Source organism: Ochotona curzoniae, unplaced genomic scaffold (genome assembly GCF_017591425.1).
Source record: "Ochotona curzoniae isolate NIBS_2020 unplaced genomic scaffold, NIBS_Ocur_1.0 contig_66, whole genome shotgun sequence".
NCBI classification, from domain to species: domain Eukaryota; kingdom Metazoa; phylum Chordata; class Mammalia; order Lagomorpha; family Ochotonidae; genus Ochotona; species Ochotona curzoniae.
This window is the reverse complement of record NW_024466512.1, coordinates 23,892,538-23,910,606: the sequence shown is the minus strand read 5'-3', so window position 1 is coordinate 23,910,606 and position 18,069 is coordinate 23,892,538. Positions and strand designations below refer to the sequence as shown.

General features: G+C 39.1%; 1 protein-coding gene across 3 annotated transcripts in view; it reads right to left on the bottom strand.

The window, feature by feature from the left end:
• HPSE2 (heparanase 2 (inactive)) overlaps positions 1 to 18,069 on the bottom strand; it is a 474,845-nt gene that overhangs the window by 140,783 nt on the left and 315,993 nt on the right. For all 3 annotated transcript variants that reach the window (XM_040992335.1, XM_040992336.1, XM_040992337.1), the window contains one exon: positions 2,916 to 3,009. In XM_040992335.1, the coding sequence (XP_040848269.1) occupies positions 2,916 to 3,009 (94 nt within the window). The remainder of the gene's footprint in view (positions 1 to 2,915; positions 3,010 to 18,069) is intronic.

The window sequence follows — 18,069 nt, the reverse complement described above, 5'->3', positions numbered from 1 at the left end:
CCCAATGTACAGGTGATTATCCTCTTTTTGATAGAAGTGAGAGATTGTATAGGTAATCTAAAGAAGCGGATTGTTTAAACATTGTCCTAACATTCTCTGATTGGCCTCCGAATGCATCATGTAGATTTTCATATAATTAGATAATTCAGTCACTGTTCAGAAAATGGAGACAGCTTCTTTAAGTGACAGTCTAAATTTGAAAATCAAAGCTGTTTTTAGCAATTGACTGACTGTCTTTAAGGTAACAAAAATACCTACCATAAACCTCAGATTTCAAAGAAAAAGGAGCTACGGGGCAAGAGCAAAGAATAAGTGGAGAATAAAGGCATGAAACGTCTGTAATCACAGAAATTATTATTAAAGGTAATTTTAATAACTAACAATAATAACATAAGATTTAGCATTCAACAGAGTTAACAAAGCAAGGCCTTCTTACTGTTCCTAAGAGAGAGGACTGATAGTAGTTTGGAGTCTCTTTTATAAATGGAAAAGCCCACAGAAATCACCTGGCTAAGGACACAGCTCATCAGATTTCAGATCCCATGCCCTTGATCTCCTATTCAAACAACCCCATCACTGACTTATCCAACTACTCCTACATGGCTGCATTTTAGGGAAACTCTATCTTATCTAATCACCATGAGCTTAAATGGGGACTTCATAAGGATTTCTTATAACTTCTACTAGTAGAGAAGAAATGAAAACCTCACTTCTGACTTTTGGGTGAGAATTGTAGATATACAGGCATTAAAAATCATTCTTTGTCCATCTCTTATTTACTTTTGAAAGCCTAGGCCTAAACATTCAATACACACTGTAAGAATGACAATTCTCCCTTCCTGGGCTGCATTACCTATTACCGAATTAACACGTTGTGCTTACAATACTGCACTGTGGGGCTGTTGTGGCATAGCAGGTAAAGTCATTCCCTGTGGCATTGGCATCCTGTATGGGTGCTTATTCTTATCCCAGCTGTTCCACTTCCCATCCATGTCCCTATTAATGGCTTAGGAAAGTAGTAGAAGATGGTCCAAGTGTTTGAGCCTCTGCCAGCCACGTGGGACCTGAAGAAACTCCTAGCTACTGGTTTAGTCTGGCCCAGCCTTAGCTGGGGTATAGGCAACCAAAGGGAGTAAACCAACAGATGGAAGATTTTTTTTCCTCTCTCATTGTCTCTCCCTGTCTCTGTAATATTGAGTTTCAAAATAAATAAATCTTTTAAAAGGCCCTTTTGTTTTCAATTGGTTGAAATGCTATTGCATTGCGTAGTAAGTTTTTAACTTCTTCAAGCTAGGTATTAAAAGTTACAACTGAGGGTCCGGTATGGTGACCTAGCGGCTAAGGTCCTCACCTTGAACTACAGGGATCCCATATGGGCACCGGCTCTAATCCTGGTGGCCCTGCTTCCCATCCAGCTCCCTGCTTGTGGCCGAGGAAAGCAGTTGAGGAAGGCCCAAAGCCTTGGGATCCTGTACCCGCATGGGAGACCTGGAGGAAGTTCCTGGCTCCTGGCTTCAGAGCAACGCAGCACCAGCTGTTGTAGTCACTTGGCGAGTGAATCATTGGATGTAAGATCTTCCTCTCTGTTTCTCCTCCTCTGTGTATATATGACTTTGCAATAAAATAAATAAATCTTTTAAAAAATTTAAAACTGAATCCTTGAATGTTCAGACCATGTGTTATTTGATTTTACACCCCAGCTTGTGGCACACTTTATATCGTACTTGTTAAGTGTTTAATAAATATTTTTTGGTGAATGAATGCCAGACAAGAACTGTTAGGAACATTTCAGCTCACTTAGTGCCCCAATCCTTTCCAAGGACAAAAGAGGGCGTTGGATAATGTACCTGGCTCCTAGAGGTAGCAGACAGCCTCTCAGTCTCTAAAACCCCAGTGATACGAATTTCTTTGTAATTTGAGTATTGTTACAAATACAGAAAAAAAGATACCATTCCTAACTCAATACTCAAAAGTGCTTTTCCACGATTATTTCCAATAGGATTTTCTTTCAGAACTATTTTTATACATGAGCTACTCAGTTGTACATTCATTTATTCATTCAGTTCATATTTATTGAGGGATCACCTGTTGCAATTTTTCTGAAAAGATTTATTTATTACACCCAAGAGGTATCAAAATCCTCAAAGGGTCCACATTTCCTGGGAAAGAAGCTGACTGTGCAAAGAAAAATATGTTATTTTGTAGAGAGGTTCACTGAAATTGTAGACAAAAGATGTCTAGCAATTCAGAATCAGCAAATCTAATGCCTCTCAAAATATGATATTAGGACCATCTGTATTACATGGAATCACTTGGATTATAATTACTAAAACTAGAGATCACTTGGATCCATTCCAATTCTATTCAATGAGAACATCAGGAGTGACACTGGAAACTAGACCACCGTGATTTTCACCATATTTGAATTAGAGAAACACTGACCTTTGTGGAATTATTTTATATGATAAAGTTTCCTCCTCCTTCTTACAAAATGCGACTTTACTTGGTTGATTCTAAGACACCTAGGAATTGCATAAACTTGGCTCAGAATTACTAACTACCCCAGGACCAGAATTTTACAGAATGACTATAATTACTGGTCTCCCCATAATGATCTAAATTAAACTCTAATCACAAAATGTCAGCCTATCCTTTCCCTATTGAAGTCACAATTTAGAAGTAGGTTATTTTACAAAGAGAACCTTTTAAACCTTGATTGACACATACAGACACTTGTGAATTAGGAAAACAATAAAAGACAATCATCAATTGTGAGAAGTAACTTTAGCCTAAAGTATTTCACTTCGTTTTTTCCCCACCCTGGTTGCCACAGTGCTGAAGTCCAGTTGGAACCCGGGACTTCTTGTGTTATTCCCGAAACTTGCTCCTCTTCTTTCTGGGATACTTTTACTCACTTTCTGAATTTTCCTAATCTGGTCAGAGAGTGTGTCTAACAGGCGAGTTTTCAGGAAGTCCATCACCTTGACCACACGGCCATCAATGTAGCAACTGGAATAAAAATAAAGTAAGAATCAGATAAAATCTCAAGCAGAGGACTACAAATATACCTCTCCAGCCTGAGGTCTTTGTTGCCTGAAGAGCCCATGTTCCACTTGGGCTCTCATATGACCAATAACTATCTATCAAATAAGCAATGCATATATTTCTTAGTTCTTTTTAATATCCAACTCCATTTGTGGGATAAAGCCATGAGTTTCTTCAACTTCTGTAAAGTGAACACTATTAACTGCTATATGGGAATTGATAGAAATTCTACAATATAAATTGGATAACAGAAACAAGCTTACTTTCTTTCCCTAGGGAAATGCATGTATCACACATTCATGTCCAGTCTGATCCCTACCTTAAAGTAATAAAGGTATGAGGGAGGTTTTTATACTTTTAAGTGAGAAAATACACCAAAGCAAATAAGACAAACTCTATCAGAAACCTAACAACATTCTTTGCAAAATTAGAAAAAAAAACCCTAAAATTAATATAGAATCACAAAAGAATCAAAATAGCCAAAATGATCCTGACACTAAAAAAAAAAATCATATTGGGATATCACAACACCTGGCTTAAAAGCATAAAACAAGATATTAAAACAGCATGACACTGCCATAAAAACTGACGGATCTATGGAACAGAATAGACAGTCCAGAAATTAATCCACATGTATAGGTGATTAATTTTTGACAAAAGTCACACATTGACATTGAAATAGGGATAATCAATTAAATAAATGGTGCTGGCAAAACTAGATGTTCATATGTAGAAGAATAAAATTAAATCCATAATCTTTCATCATATATAATAATCAACTGAAGATCTAAGTGTAAGATCTGAGATTATGAATTTGCTGGAAGAAAATATGTGGGAAACACTTCAAGATATTGCTACAGGTTCTTGGATAATATCCTTAAAGCACAGACAAAAGAAGGAAAACTAAACAAACGGGATTACAAAAAACTCCTAAGCTTCTGTAGAGCAAATTAAATAAAGTGAAGATAGACACCTAGTGGAATGGAAAAAATATTTGCAAGTTACCTATCTGACAAAGGGGCAGTAGCCAGCCTTTAGATGTCAGTAACTCAAAACTCTCAACAGCAAAAAGAAAATAAACACAATCAATCCAGTTAAGAAAAGGGCAGAGCTCCATAGATCTACTGTACAACACAGAGCCCATCATTAAAAATACTTCATTATCTTTGGGACCCTGCACCTGCATGGGAGACCGTAAGAGGCTCCTGGCTTCAGATTGGTTCAGTTCCAGCCATTGCGGCCGCTTGGGGAGTGAACCATTGGACAGCAGATCTTCCTCTCTGTCTCTCCTCTGTATATCCAGCTTTCTAATAAAAAAATAAATAAATCTTTAAAAAAACACTTCATCATGCACTTAAAAATTTAAGAGACAGTACATTTTTTTTCTTTAAAAAAGAAAAGAAAATAAAACAAATGCCCCCAGAATACACTTGGAACACATATTGTTTGGAAATAATAAATGTATTTGCTAACTTTGTCATGTTGATGGGGTCATGGATGCTTGTCTGTGTCCAAACTTGCAAAACTGTGTGTGTTAAACGCGTACAATTTTTGGTATATCAACCATATTTCAATGAAGTTGTAAAATAAACATTTCAGGGGAAAACATGCAGGGAATGGCACAGTGGCTTAGTGGGTAAAGCTTCCTCCTGCAGCAGGGAATCCCATATGAGTGCCAGTTTGAGTCCTAGCTGTTTCACTTCCTACCGAACGCACCTAGAAAGCAGCAGAAAATCTTCCAAGACCTTGGGCCCTGGAATCCACATAGGCGACCTTGAAGAAGCTCAAAGCTCCTGACTTCAGACCATTACAGCCTCTCTCTGTAACTCTGCCTTCCAAGAAAAAAAAAGGGGGTGGGGCAGGCATGATAGTGTAGCCGCTAAAGTCCTCGCCTTGAATGTGCAGGGATCCCATATGGATGCCGGTTCTTATCCCCCTGCTTCCCATCCAGCTCCCTGCTTGTGGTCTGGAAAAGCAGTCGAGGACAGCCCAAAGCTTTGGGACCCTGCATCCGTGTGGGAGACCCGGAAGAAGTTCCTGGCTCCTGGCTTTGGATCGGCATAGCATCGGCCATTGCACTCACTTGGGGAGTGAATCATCAGACAGAAGATCTTCCTCTCTTTCTCTCCTCCTCTCTGTATATCTGCCTTTCCAATAAAAAGAAATAAATCTTAAAAACTAAAAAAAGAAACGGGTGAAGGGCCTCAACAGATAATTCTCAAAAGAAGAAATACAAATGGTCAAAAAATATATGAAAAAGTGTTCAACATCATTAGCCATCAGAGCGGTGATACCAGCCCTGGCAAAGTGACTGTTTTCTAAGAGACCGAGAGTAACAAAAGCTGGTGAGGGTGTAGAGGGAGGAGAACTCACATACTGTTGGTGGAGATGTAAATTAATGCAGCCACTGTAGAAAAGAGTATGGAGATTTATGAATATACTAGAAACAGATTTGTTTTCTGATCTAGCAATCCCACCAGTGCCCGTAGCAATCTACTCAAAGGATATGAGCACGTTGCATCGAAGAGATACCTGCACCACTATGTTTATAGGAGCACTGCTCACAATAACCAAATTATGGAATCAATCAACCAGGGTGCCCATCAACAGTAGAATGGCTAAGGAAAGTTGGAATATATATACACACATACATGCACATAATATTTAGCTTTTTAAAAAGACAAATTCTACCATTCGCAGCAAAATGCATGCAACTGAAGGGTACCACGTTGAGTGCAACAACCTAGACATAGAAAGCTAAGTACTGTATGTTTTTCCTTGTATGTGGGAGCTAATATTTAAAGGAAAATAAAACCATCAAAAAACAAAAATAAGAGAAATGCCTCTTTGAATCATTAACACTGCAAATATAGGTTTGTCTAACTCTTACATATTTTCATCAAACCAACAGCTAAGAATGATATATTACTATAGTTTTAATGTTGTGATTGCTTTAAAATTTACTGCATATGAGTTGGCTATCTTGTCATTTCACTATTGTCTATACTCCTTGCCTATATTCCCACGGAACTAGAACCTCTTCTACTTTTGAACTGTTTATTCAGTTGAGCATTAAGCCTTCCCTTATAATGTAAATTAAAAGCTTCCTCTCACAAATTTAAGAATTGGAGAGAGGGAGAGACAAAAAGAGAGAGCAGGGGAATACCATTATATTCCTAGAATTGTATTTGTGAACTACATTGAGTCAGTCCTCTTTATTAAGAGTAATTAGTGCAGTTAGTAGGTCTCTAATGTTCTCAATCCATGTTCTACCATATACAGATGAAAATGAATCAACAAATGAATTGACAAATAAATGAACTAAACTAATTACATTTCAAGGGACCCTTTCTGAAGCAGGAAAGATTTGGTATTTGCTGTTCTTGTTTTGGTTTGATTTTGATCTGATTTTCATTAGGTAGCTTAAATGAAACATCATGTTGCGCTGACATCATGTCATGAACATTTGACCAAAACAGGACAATCAGCTCATGGGGCCTCCTCTGCAGCATATTTTACTCTGAAGATGCTGGGACTGGCCCAGGGTAAGTGACCTTTATTTGTGTAAATTTTTCCTTACTCCACCTTTGCAACAGTTCTAAATTAATTAGATTTCTAAATGCTTCTAATACTTAAGTAACTGTCCCCTCCCTTTGTTGATGGCTAGTGATAGATTATTTCATTTTTAATAAGATGTTCTTTGACAGTACCTATTACAGAATTATGTGAAAATTCTTTTTAATGTTAAGTCTCCCTGCTATCATATGATGACCTGGTTCACTCCCCAAATGTCTGCAACGGCCACAGGCAGAGCTAAGTCAGGCACCAGAAACTCAATTCTGGTATCTTACCTGGTGGCCGGAACTCAGTGGCCGGAGCCATCACCACCACCTCCGAGAGGCTTTGGATACAAACAGGAAGCTGGAGGCAGGAGCCCACACTGAACCCTGGTATTCACATATGGGATCCAGGCATCTGTTTTAGCATTAACTTTTAGGATTAATTGAAGAATAGATAAGACAACAATATTACAGTGGCACAGAATAGATATTAAATTACTTTTAATTCTTTGCTAATTTCCCATATTTCCAGCTCACAAAGATGGGAAAACAAATGATAGGGGATTCATTAGGTATGAGTATAGAATCTCCAAAAGGTGGAGCCGCTATTCAGAGAGGAAAAGTTTAATGGTTATTCATGCTAGACAATAAAACAAAATAACTATATGGCATTTTACATTATCCTTGATACAGATGCTAGATTCATATCCAATAAATACTTATGTGCAACACACAGTTACTGGGGATGTCTATGTCTTCCACTGTAAGAGCTCTACAATCTCTTTTAATTAGTACTTCACTTTCAGTACCTCTATTTTTTTAAAGTTTAATTATTTACGTCTGCTTATTTGAAAGGCAGAGTGCTATGGATAGAAACAGAGTGAGGCAGAGGTGGAGAGAGAGTCTTCCATCCACTACTTTGCTTCCCCAAATGTCCATGACTGCTAGAACAGGCAGGTTGAAGGCAGGAGCTAGGAACTCCACTGGGTTTCACATGTGGGTGGCAGGAACCCAGTGCATGAATTATCCTCAGCTGCCTGCCTCCTAGGTTGTACAGGAAACTGAATCAAAAGCAGAAGCAGCATTCTGATATGGGATTGTAGGCATCCCAAATGGTGACTTAATGTGCTGTGCCATAAAAACTCATCCTCTATATTTGAGATAAATATTGAAATAAAAATTGAGATAAATGACCTATTATGTGAAAGATAGGATGCTGGAATAGAACCGTGTTAAAAATAACATGTGAAAAAGTGCTTTAAAATAAATAACTTATGGAATTTCAATTTAACAAAAATTTGAGGATACGAGTACTTATTATATTATAGGATATCTAGGTAAATGACAAAAAGTGTTTTGTTTCTTTTATTTAATCAAACATGTCAGTTTTGTTTTTTCTGTTTATTAGTTCTGTAGCAATTATATCAAACATCAGCACTTTTAGTTTTTGTTGGCAATCCATATAGTTTAGTATTTTTTGACATTAAAGTGCCAGATGTCATTTTTCGATAGGAACAATCCCCTATGAACACCATAGTGAGTGTCCCCAGGCCACGGCCCAAAACTGAAGGTCCCTTTGTTCTTTCCCTCCTTCACTTTGTCCCTTTGCTCAGAAACACAGAACCTAAATATAGAAAACTTTGGTTCAATCTCAGTTTTGCCATTTACTGTCTATATCATATTGGAATTTCTCCCATCCTGACCATCTCAGCATCTTTTCAATAACCTTAGTCTGAGTCCAATTCACATTTAAAATACAATGGCAACTTTTAGAAAGATTCATTTACAACCTTTAACCCTCATTTATATTGCACTACAGAAATATAAACTTTGGTCATAGCACATAGCATGAATCTGATAAATATGTAAAAATTTTTGGGGGAATCCTTGGATAATTAGTTTGTTACACTTAATCTCTGTAAATGTGGAGCTTTTAAGAAAACATTCAATGTCTTCAATCTGTTACTATTTGGAAAATATGTGCTTGTTCTCTGTTCATAACTGCCAGTGTTGAAGCGGTCAATATATCATTTACATTTGGGCATGAGCGAGGCAGAGTGGTCTGCAGTGATTACTTGGTAAGAATAGTTGTTCAAGGTGATAAAGATGATGATTTATAACACAGATTGTGTAAAAAAGAATTTGGGTTGGATTCGGGCTGACTGAGCAGTGATCTGGGGGTAAATCTTGCTGCTTTTCTGTCTCTCTCACTGGAAAGATAAAGATTATCAGCCATCCATTGGTCTATATAAGAATTAATTAAAAAATGACCACAAAGGCTCTTAACTCCAAATACATTAAAAAGGAGAAAAGAAAAGAAGGGAGAGAGGTAGGAAGTTCATCAATTAAAGGTGCTCTGGTACCTCCCAAACAGACCCTGGCAAACTCAAGTCTTCTTCCATCTATCTTGAATTTCAGCAACTATTGGGATGACATCACAAGTGACTGAGCTAGTTTAAAGCTGTTAGAAATGCAACAGAGGCTGAAATAAGTGTAGGCACAAACTGTTGATCTCTTTGGATGCCCTGCCATACTTCTTGTGTCTAGGTGAGCAGCTCACATGAAGCTCACGCTATGGGGAGGTGGCAAAGATGGCAGAGTGCACAGAGTAGAACTGCTTATCATGAGATTGCCAGCTCTCTTGTCCTCATTAGTTTTACATTTTATCTTCGGTGGGATATACATTTTATTTAAAATGTTTATTTTAAACAGACTTCCATGTTTTATTATAAAAGAAGCAAATGTTGCAGAGAGAATGGAAAACAAACATAAAATCGGAACATGAGAATCAAAATCAGCAAATCCCAATCTCTACAGAAGCTCATTTTGTTAAATACCTTTCTAGTTTTTTCATAGAAAATGTACATAAAACTCCCCATGATTATTTTTTAAACTATTTCATGCTCTATTAAACTTGCATATAAACTTAAAATTTGGCTTTAGCTGAGATTACCAAGTCCACATTGCAGGGATACTGACAGAAACATTAGAGACTCCCTGTCCATGCTTCTTATTCTTGCCTTAATCCCATCTTGGCTATTTGAGTAGTCTCTTCCAGGGACAGGTCTTGCCTCTTTTCTGTCTCTGTCTGCTGGCTTTAACCCCATATCCATGCTACCCACTCCCTCTTTTCCAGGCCCCTAGATTTAGTTCTTTGGGACTGTTCTACAATTAGCCACTTGAGCCCATTAGCCTATTAAAATCGTTAATGAGGAGAGCTTGTTGGCTCCAGGGACAGCTGGTTTTGTTTACTTGGCGCTCTACTTTAAAAGGAAAAACCTTTGCCCTTTATTATCTGACCCCTTCTTTTATTTCAGGTAATTGCATTAGTGCTGGCTTCCCAATGCTCAGGAATTTCCGGACCTATTTTGCTGCCTGCTGCTTTCAAGCAAGAGGGACACAGTCTGTTCAGAATTCTAACACCCAGCCTGCTGAATTTGTAGGGCGAACCCATAAAATTGAGGCTTTCCCCACTGAAGGAGCAGAAGCTCGGATAATCATTAGAGCAACCCTGTTGACCTATAAAATCCATTCTGACACCTTGAAGCCAAACACTGGAGAAGGCTGATTGAATCCCTATAAATTATAGCTTTATAAATTGCACTTGCCCCTCCTTCAAAAGCCCTCACCCCAGGTCCCCGCTAAACACACTCCTCAGGACACTTGCCATCAGGGTTTACTTCCAAGGCTTTTCAATAGGTCAACCTTCCTCATCCTGGCTTCTAACTACTTTGGATAGGAAAGTTAAGAACATAGTTGCAAAAAAAGATACTAGAGAAGTGAATAAACATTTCTTTGGTTTTAACAAGAGGCTGTGAGTGAGGGCATGGGAGAGAGACTGAGAGAGAGAGAGAGAGATCTTTAATGGCTCATTCCCCAAATATCTTTAACAGTTGAAGCTGGATGGGATCAAAATCAGGAATTAGGAACTCAGTTTTGGGCTCCCACTTAGGTGGCAGGAACCCAGCAACTTGAGCCATCAACACAGCTAGCAGGGTCTGCATTAGCAGGGAGCTGGAGCCAGAGCAGGGAAATGAACCTTTGTCTTCCATGGACACATGGGCATATTCGATGGCAATACTACCTGCTGGGCTCAATGGCCTTTCCTCTTCGTTGCTTTAAAATGTAATAAATTGATTAACTAATTAATTGCAGAGGCAAATAGAGGGACAGATAGACATGGAGAAACAGCTCTGATCTGCTCTCTCACTCCCCAGATGCTCACGGTGAATGAGTCAGGACCAGGACAAAGACAGGAGCTAGGAAACCAATCCAGGTTTCACATGTGGGTGGCAGCTGGGCACATGAGCTATCATCTGTTTTCTTCCAGGATGCACATTATTAAGGAGCTGGAATTAAGACTGGTGTTGGGACTCCAATTCAAGAACTCTGATAAGAAATACATACAACTTAACCAGTATCTTAACTACTACCCTCCTTTTTTTCCCTTTAAGTTAGTTCATATAAACCTACACCTGAGTCATCCAATAGTTTGAGAATTTGCAGTGTTTATATCTAGAAAAATGTTATTAAATGGCATTACAAGTGATCCTCAGTATTGAAGATAACTCATGGGCAAATAATGAGCACTCTAAAAAACAATATATGGTTAATGAAAGAAGAGTGCCTGGATAATTTAACCCACAATGAGCTAAAGAGGTGGTTCCATGATTCATATGCTCTGCCAAGGGCCCCAAACATTGGTCTCTTTCCTAACTTTTGCATCCTTTGAATCCTCTCAAGTCTGTATCATTCTCCTCACCCATGTAAAGCTGTGTGTGGAGAGACAGCGGTGTGTTTGCACAGACCCAACTATTTGGACATTGACTCCAGCTGTGAGAAGGAAAGGTCTCCAGGAAGCTGGGGGAGGAAGGTCTTTTGAGGGTCCTAGGCAGTTACATGGTAGTGCTCTCTGAATTTTCATGGAGGCAGCAACTGATGTCATGAGAATTGTGGCAGGAGTAGATCCATGCGCTTTAGGTCTGAAACTTAACAGTTGGGGTGGGGGCGGGACTCTCTAAAAGAAGAAGTCAAATGTACAGAATACAATATTTACTTTGAAATATTTATGTAGAATGGCAAGAGAAATCACAACAAACTGCCCAAAATTTAGAGAGTCAAGTCCTTTTTAACCTTAAGAGTTCTTCAGCAATTTACCAGAAATGTTTCCACAGAAATGTTAGTCAATAGTAACTTGCCCCCACCCTGATAATCTACAACTCCCAACCCTTACACGAATCAGTGTGAGTAAAGAGCAGAGCTGAATTCATGAACCTCAAGGCAAATTTAGCAGCAGGGTATCAATCACAAATGGCAGGGTGTCGGTTGTCAGAATCCAACCAACTAAGTGTAGTTTTTTTTTTTAAATTCAGTGTTTGTAAACTGGAAGTTGCCTATACAGTTACTGCATTCTTTCTTTGATTTTTTTCATATAATTTTCATTGTTTGTGACAGAATAGCACAATTTTACATTAATAAAACCAATGCATTGCTAACTGGGAGAACACAGAAAGGGGAGAGAAGAGGAGCTTTATATGTATTAAGTTTCTTCTTATTTGCGAGTTATATAATTGTCACCAACACCCCATTTTGCAGATTAAAAACTACGGTTGACAAAGCAGGAAACCAGAGACCATGTGAATACTAAGTAATGAATATGGAAACTCTGCCCTCTACCCTGATACTCCAGGTATTCAAGCCAAAGCACTGTGCTTACTTTCTCATGAAATCACATGTAACAGCTTTTCAACTGCTTTTAGTTTTGCTTGCTTCAAAACACCTGCCCTTTAAACAATAACGAGCTAAATTCATGTGAGCTAAAGAAGTGAAAGAATTGCAATATGATGAGAACTAAACTGAAGCAACAGCAAAAACAAAAACTTAGGGGGGATGGTAAGAATCCTACTTTTTGCAAAAGTGTCCTTTGAAGTGCTTTGGTAATTGATGTAAGAAGAAAAGGGGCCTCTATGAATCAGTTTAATAAATGCTGGGTTAAAATAAACACAATAGTACTTCCTGTTCCAGCTTCCTGGTATCATAATTACCTTTGTGTAAGACACAACTAAAAATGAAAGACAAGATGTATCAAATAGCCATTTGTGGGAACTGGACAGCAACCAACTCAAGTGGCAATTCTTGAGATGGGAGGCACACAGAGTGAGCATCACGTTTCCTCACCTTGTTCCTCTAGGTGGCGTGGAGATGGTCTACTGACCACCTAATCTTTGCGCCTCCTTTTCATGGTATAGAGCTATTGCTAAGAATCAGCTGTCCCGCCAGAGCCTCTATTTCTCTGCCCTTTTCACAACAGGCGTGGGGTTGGGGAGGAGAATGACAAAGCAACGTGAGAAGAGTGATGTATCACTTCCAGGCTGTCATAGATGGAGACAAGATCACTCCTGGGCTGAAATTAAGAAACCATGTCTTCTTTATAGTGTCTTCTCCCTTTGCCAAATGACCGAGTAAGTCTGAGAGGAAACTATAAAACGGTAACGTCCTGCATCCCAGAGGGCCACAAGTGAGGCCATTCACTGAGCACGTCATCAGACGGTTACATTAGTAGACTTCCTACTTTAGACCAACGGGATCTTTGAGCTCGATAATTAAAGCAGTCTGTATTATACTATCACATGAGTACTTACTAATAAACCTGTATTATACAAATCAACCTACAAAGAATCTGCTACATTATTTTAAAAATTAGCCTGAAGAAGGCCCTACATCTGTAGTTTGTATTGATTTGGACTCTGTCAAGAATTGACTAAACAATGACATTCATTGTAATATCACAAAGAAGCTGATGAGGAGATGTCATCCTTATTCTATCTAGACAAACGGGGCCTGGAATAAAAGTACCGTAATCAAGGTGATTACTAATGACCAAAGAGGGCATGGGGCCTACACTGCTGGACAGGAGTTCAGTTATTGAAGGTCACATATCAGACAGTGACAGCCTTCCACATCCACTCTACACCCAATTCTCTCCCTTAGGTTTATAGACACTTCTGTGTTCATTCAGTAACAGAGCTGAGTTTGAAGCAGACTTCCTGAAGTATTCTCATTGTCTCACATCTCACTGAGGATAGGAAATCACATTTTCTGGACACATTGGCAGGGAGCTGGATGGGGAGTGGAACAGCTGGGATTTGAACTGGCGCTCTCAAAGGGATGTCGGTGATGTATACAGTGACTTCACCCACTATATGCCACAATAGCAGCTCCTCTTACATTCTTTGATCCACAATTTTTAAATAGAATAACTTGGTTCTCTTACAAAAATAGGACTAATTTTAAAACTTCAACCTGATAAAATACATAAGAATCATAATCATACCAAATTCCAACATAGTAGCTTCATGCTAGATAGCTCTGTATGTGCGCACACACATATATATATTAATTTATATACATACTTCTGTAGCATATACAAAATGCTAATAGATATAAACCAGTTTAGAACATGTTATATCATTTATGTTTACTTAACAAAATGGATCAAGCCATACTAGTATTTAAAAAAAAATTTTTAATTTTATTTTTATTGGAATGTCAGATATACAGAGAGAAGGAGAGACAGTTACAAAAATCTTGCATCTGTTGACTCACTCCCCAAGCAGCTGCAATGGCTGGAGCTAAGCTGGTCTGAAGCCAGAAGCCAGGAGCTTCTTCTGGGTCTCACACATGATTGCAGGCTCCCAAGACTTTGAGTTGTCCCCAACTTCTTTCCCAAGCCACAGGCAGGGAGCTGGATAGGAAGCAGGGCTGCTGGGACATGAACCGTTTCCCATATGGGATCCTAGCACATGTAAGGTAAGGATTTTAGCTGCTAGGCAACAGTGCCAGGCCCCATATTGGTATTTTAAAGTAACAGAAAAATAAGTTAAACAAGCAATGGAAAAGTATTAGGTACTAGTTCCTTGTAATTTCTTTGGAAAACTTTTAAAGGATGGAGTTGTTAGACTTTTGCTTTAACTAAGTTCAACTTCAGACTGCATATGCAAGCTGCTAATTGTGAAAGGTAGTACTTTACTTCTATTTCTCTACAACAGTGACAACTACTCTAGCTGGTGGTGCAATTTTTACATCAAATCTAAAACTCAAGAAGAAAGGTATTCTATTGATTTGTTCATCTGTTTATCTGATTTTCTTTCTGATGTTTCAAATTTCCATCTTTTATGATTTTCTTTTCAGAAAACTCACTACAACCATGCTTTTAGCAAAGTTTTCAACTAACATATTCACTTAGCTTTGCTTCATCTGAGAAGTCTTGACTTTATGAAGGACATTTTCATTGGATTTGGCAATCTGGACCCATTATTTTTTCCATTCCATATTTAAAATGGTTGCAGCACTGCCTCTGGTCTCTGATTTCTGATGAAAAAGAGCTGCTGACACTCGAATAGGTTTTTACTTACAGGTATTATGCTCTTACAGCTTCCAACGTCTTTGTCTTTACCTTTTATGAGTTGGATTCAGTGTGTCTTGATAAAGATCTGTGTATCTGTCTGAGACTTGTTCAGCTTCCTGAATTTGTAGGCCTCTGCTTGCCAAGTTTGGGGAGTTTTTAGCCATTACTTCTCCAAAGGAGGGCCGGTTGTGTTATGAAGTAGGCCATGCTGCTTGCATCTTCCTCCTGCCAGAGCTGGCTTTTTCTTGTGTTCGTATGAATGCGGAGTCCCCAAAGACTGCAGGTCCTAGGGACTTTTCACTCTCAGTTTAGTCCACATTTACAGTCTGGCAGTTCATCAAGCTTACCATTTAAGTCTTGCAATCAATTTATGGTTTTCAGTAATTTCTGCTCCCTAAGTAGATTTTAGTGGTGACAGTCACCTCTAGAGTCACCTCTTTTTCCATACTTTTAAGTAATGGTTTGCCCTGCAACATCAATTGTCTGGCAGATCTAAGAAAAGTCATTGATTTTCAGCATATCCACCTTTTGGGGGGGCCGGGGGAAGCTAAGACTAACAGCTCCAGAACGTTGTATGTCTGAGTTGACACCAGAAATCTATTACAGTATTCTTATCAAGGATACCGACACTAACCTCTGCCAATACTAGCATTAAAGGTTGTAGTATTAAAGTAACCTTTATCTTCCTTTGGTGTTACTAACAAGTACACTAATTTATATGATCAGTTAATAAGGTCTGCCATATTTCTGTGTAAGGAATTAAGATATATATGACACTGTGTGTCATTTTTAAAAGTTTTATTGATTTGAAAGTCAGAGCTACAGAAAAGGATTGCCTTTTTCATCTGCAGCCTTGCTCTCCCAGTAGTCACAGTGGACAGAGCTGAGCCAGGCTAAAGTCAGTAGTCAGAAGCTTCATCCAAGTTACCCACAGTGGTGGAAAGGGCCCAAGCACTTTGGCCATCTTCCACTGGTTTTCTTGGGCCATTAGTAGGAAATTGGATAAGAAATGGGGAAGCTGAGACAAGAACTGACTCACAAAGGCCATGCTGGGACCACAGGCAGTGGCTTTACCTGTTATGCTATAGTGTCAGTCACTGCATACATATTATTTTGATGAAAATTTTTAGAGCTATTTTTGGATTTAAAAAAGCTCTTCTCTTCTCTTTGACACAATAGAATGACAACATAGGATATCCCTTTTAGCTATATGAGGACCCTATATCTCAGGTAGAAGTGAAATTGTATTTGTGTGGGATGATAACCAACAAAAGTTGCACAAACTGAAAATAAACAGGTGAAAACAGCAAAGCCTACTGACTTGCCAATAGGTTTCGCAAAGTTTGCTGTTTGAGGGGGTGGATATTTGATGCAGTAGTTAAGACGGCACTGGGAATACATAGACCACGTAGCCTAGCTCTGCTTCCTTTTTCAGCTCGCATACACCATGGGAGACATCACTCAGGTCTCTGTTATCTTCCTGGGACACACAGACTACGCTCTATGCTTCTGGATTTGGCCTGGCCTAGCCCCAGCTGTTGTGGGTATCTGGAAAGGAAAATTGCATATGGAAGATCTCTCTCTTTCTTTGCAATCCTTGCTTCTCTGTTTATTTGTTGTAGATGACGCAGAGAAGCCAGGAATCTCAACACGCATTCCTGCAGCACAAGCTGGAAGTTAAACCACAGGACCTTATGATCAGTTATTCCATACAGTGAAATGCAAAGATCCTTAGTTGGTTTCCTGCTTTAGTTTCCTCCAATATTCATTTGTTTTAACTTTATGATATATCTGGGGAAGACTGAGTAAGTTCTATTCTCTTTTAGAGTTTAAAACATTTTCTTGCTAGACCAAAAATTTTATTTGATACAAACAGTTTGAGATAGTATCACGAAAACATGTATCTTCCTGTAAATGGTTTTCTCCTTCTTGGAATTTTTAGACATTTCGATGTTTTCCTGGGACTAGAATTAACCATATTAAATGGCAGCAACAGCTGGTAAAGTTAAATGATTAATCAGAACTACTTGGTATTTCCAGGACATTTCCCAAAGATCTCAGAGGACTTCAGAGATAAAAAAACAAAACAAACAAAAACTTTTTAAAAAGTCCTTTGAATCAGAATAGGACAAGCTTTGCTTTTGCTTTCTCTTCTTTCACAATGAAGAAAATCTAGGTATTTCCAGGCCCCAATTTGGTTGGGGTGTGTGGGATGGGCAGTCAGATGGTAAAGGCAATCTTGGCATTATGAGGTAAGTAATGGTTCCTAGAGTGGGAATGAGGACCCTTAGATTTATCTCAGGGCTCATAGGCTTGTTTCTCTAAAGAGCCAGCAGGTAAGTACTATGGTTTGTTACAGTTTGAGTGGGTATCCTAAACATTCACATGCTGAAAGTCTGGTTCTCAATATGGCAGTGCAGAGGTGGTAGAAGCCTTTATTCTGAAAGCCAGATGACAGACAGACAGACAGACAGACACACACACACACACAGGTCTTCCATCTGCTGGTTTACTCCCCAAATGGCCTCTGCTGCCAGAGGTGGGCAGCTCCAAAGTTGGGATACAGGACCTTTGTTCAGGTCTCCCATGTGGGTTCAAGGGTCCAAGGAATTGGGCCATCTTCCACTTCTTTCTCAGGCTATTATGAAAGAGCTAATCAGAAGCAGAGCAGCCAGGACTTGAACTGGTGCACATATGGGATGCTGGCACCACAGATGGAGGATTAACCTGTTATACCATTGCACCACCCTGGTAGAGCTTTTGAGAAGTGGGGCCAAGTAGAAGGCATTAGGTCATAGGGGCACCTCCCCACTGAAGTAATTGATGCTGGCCTCGTGGAGTGAGATAGCTCTTTTAAGAGTGGATTGCTATAAAGGGACATCACTCCACACACTTGGCCTCTTTAGTATGTGGCCAGCTCCCTATCCATTGCTCTGTCATGTTCTGAACACAGCTGGGGAACTTTTGCCGGGACATGAGCCCCATGCTTTTCGGACACTCCAGCCACCAGAATCATGAGGCAAAAAACTTCATAAAGTACCCAGCCAAAGTACCCAG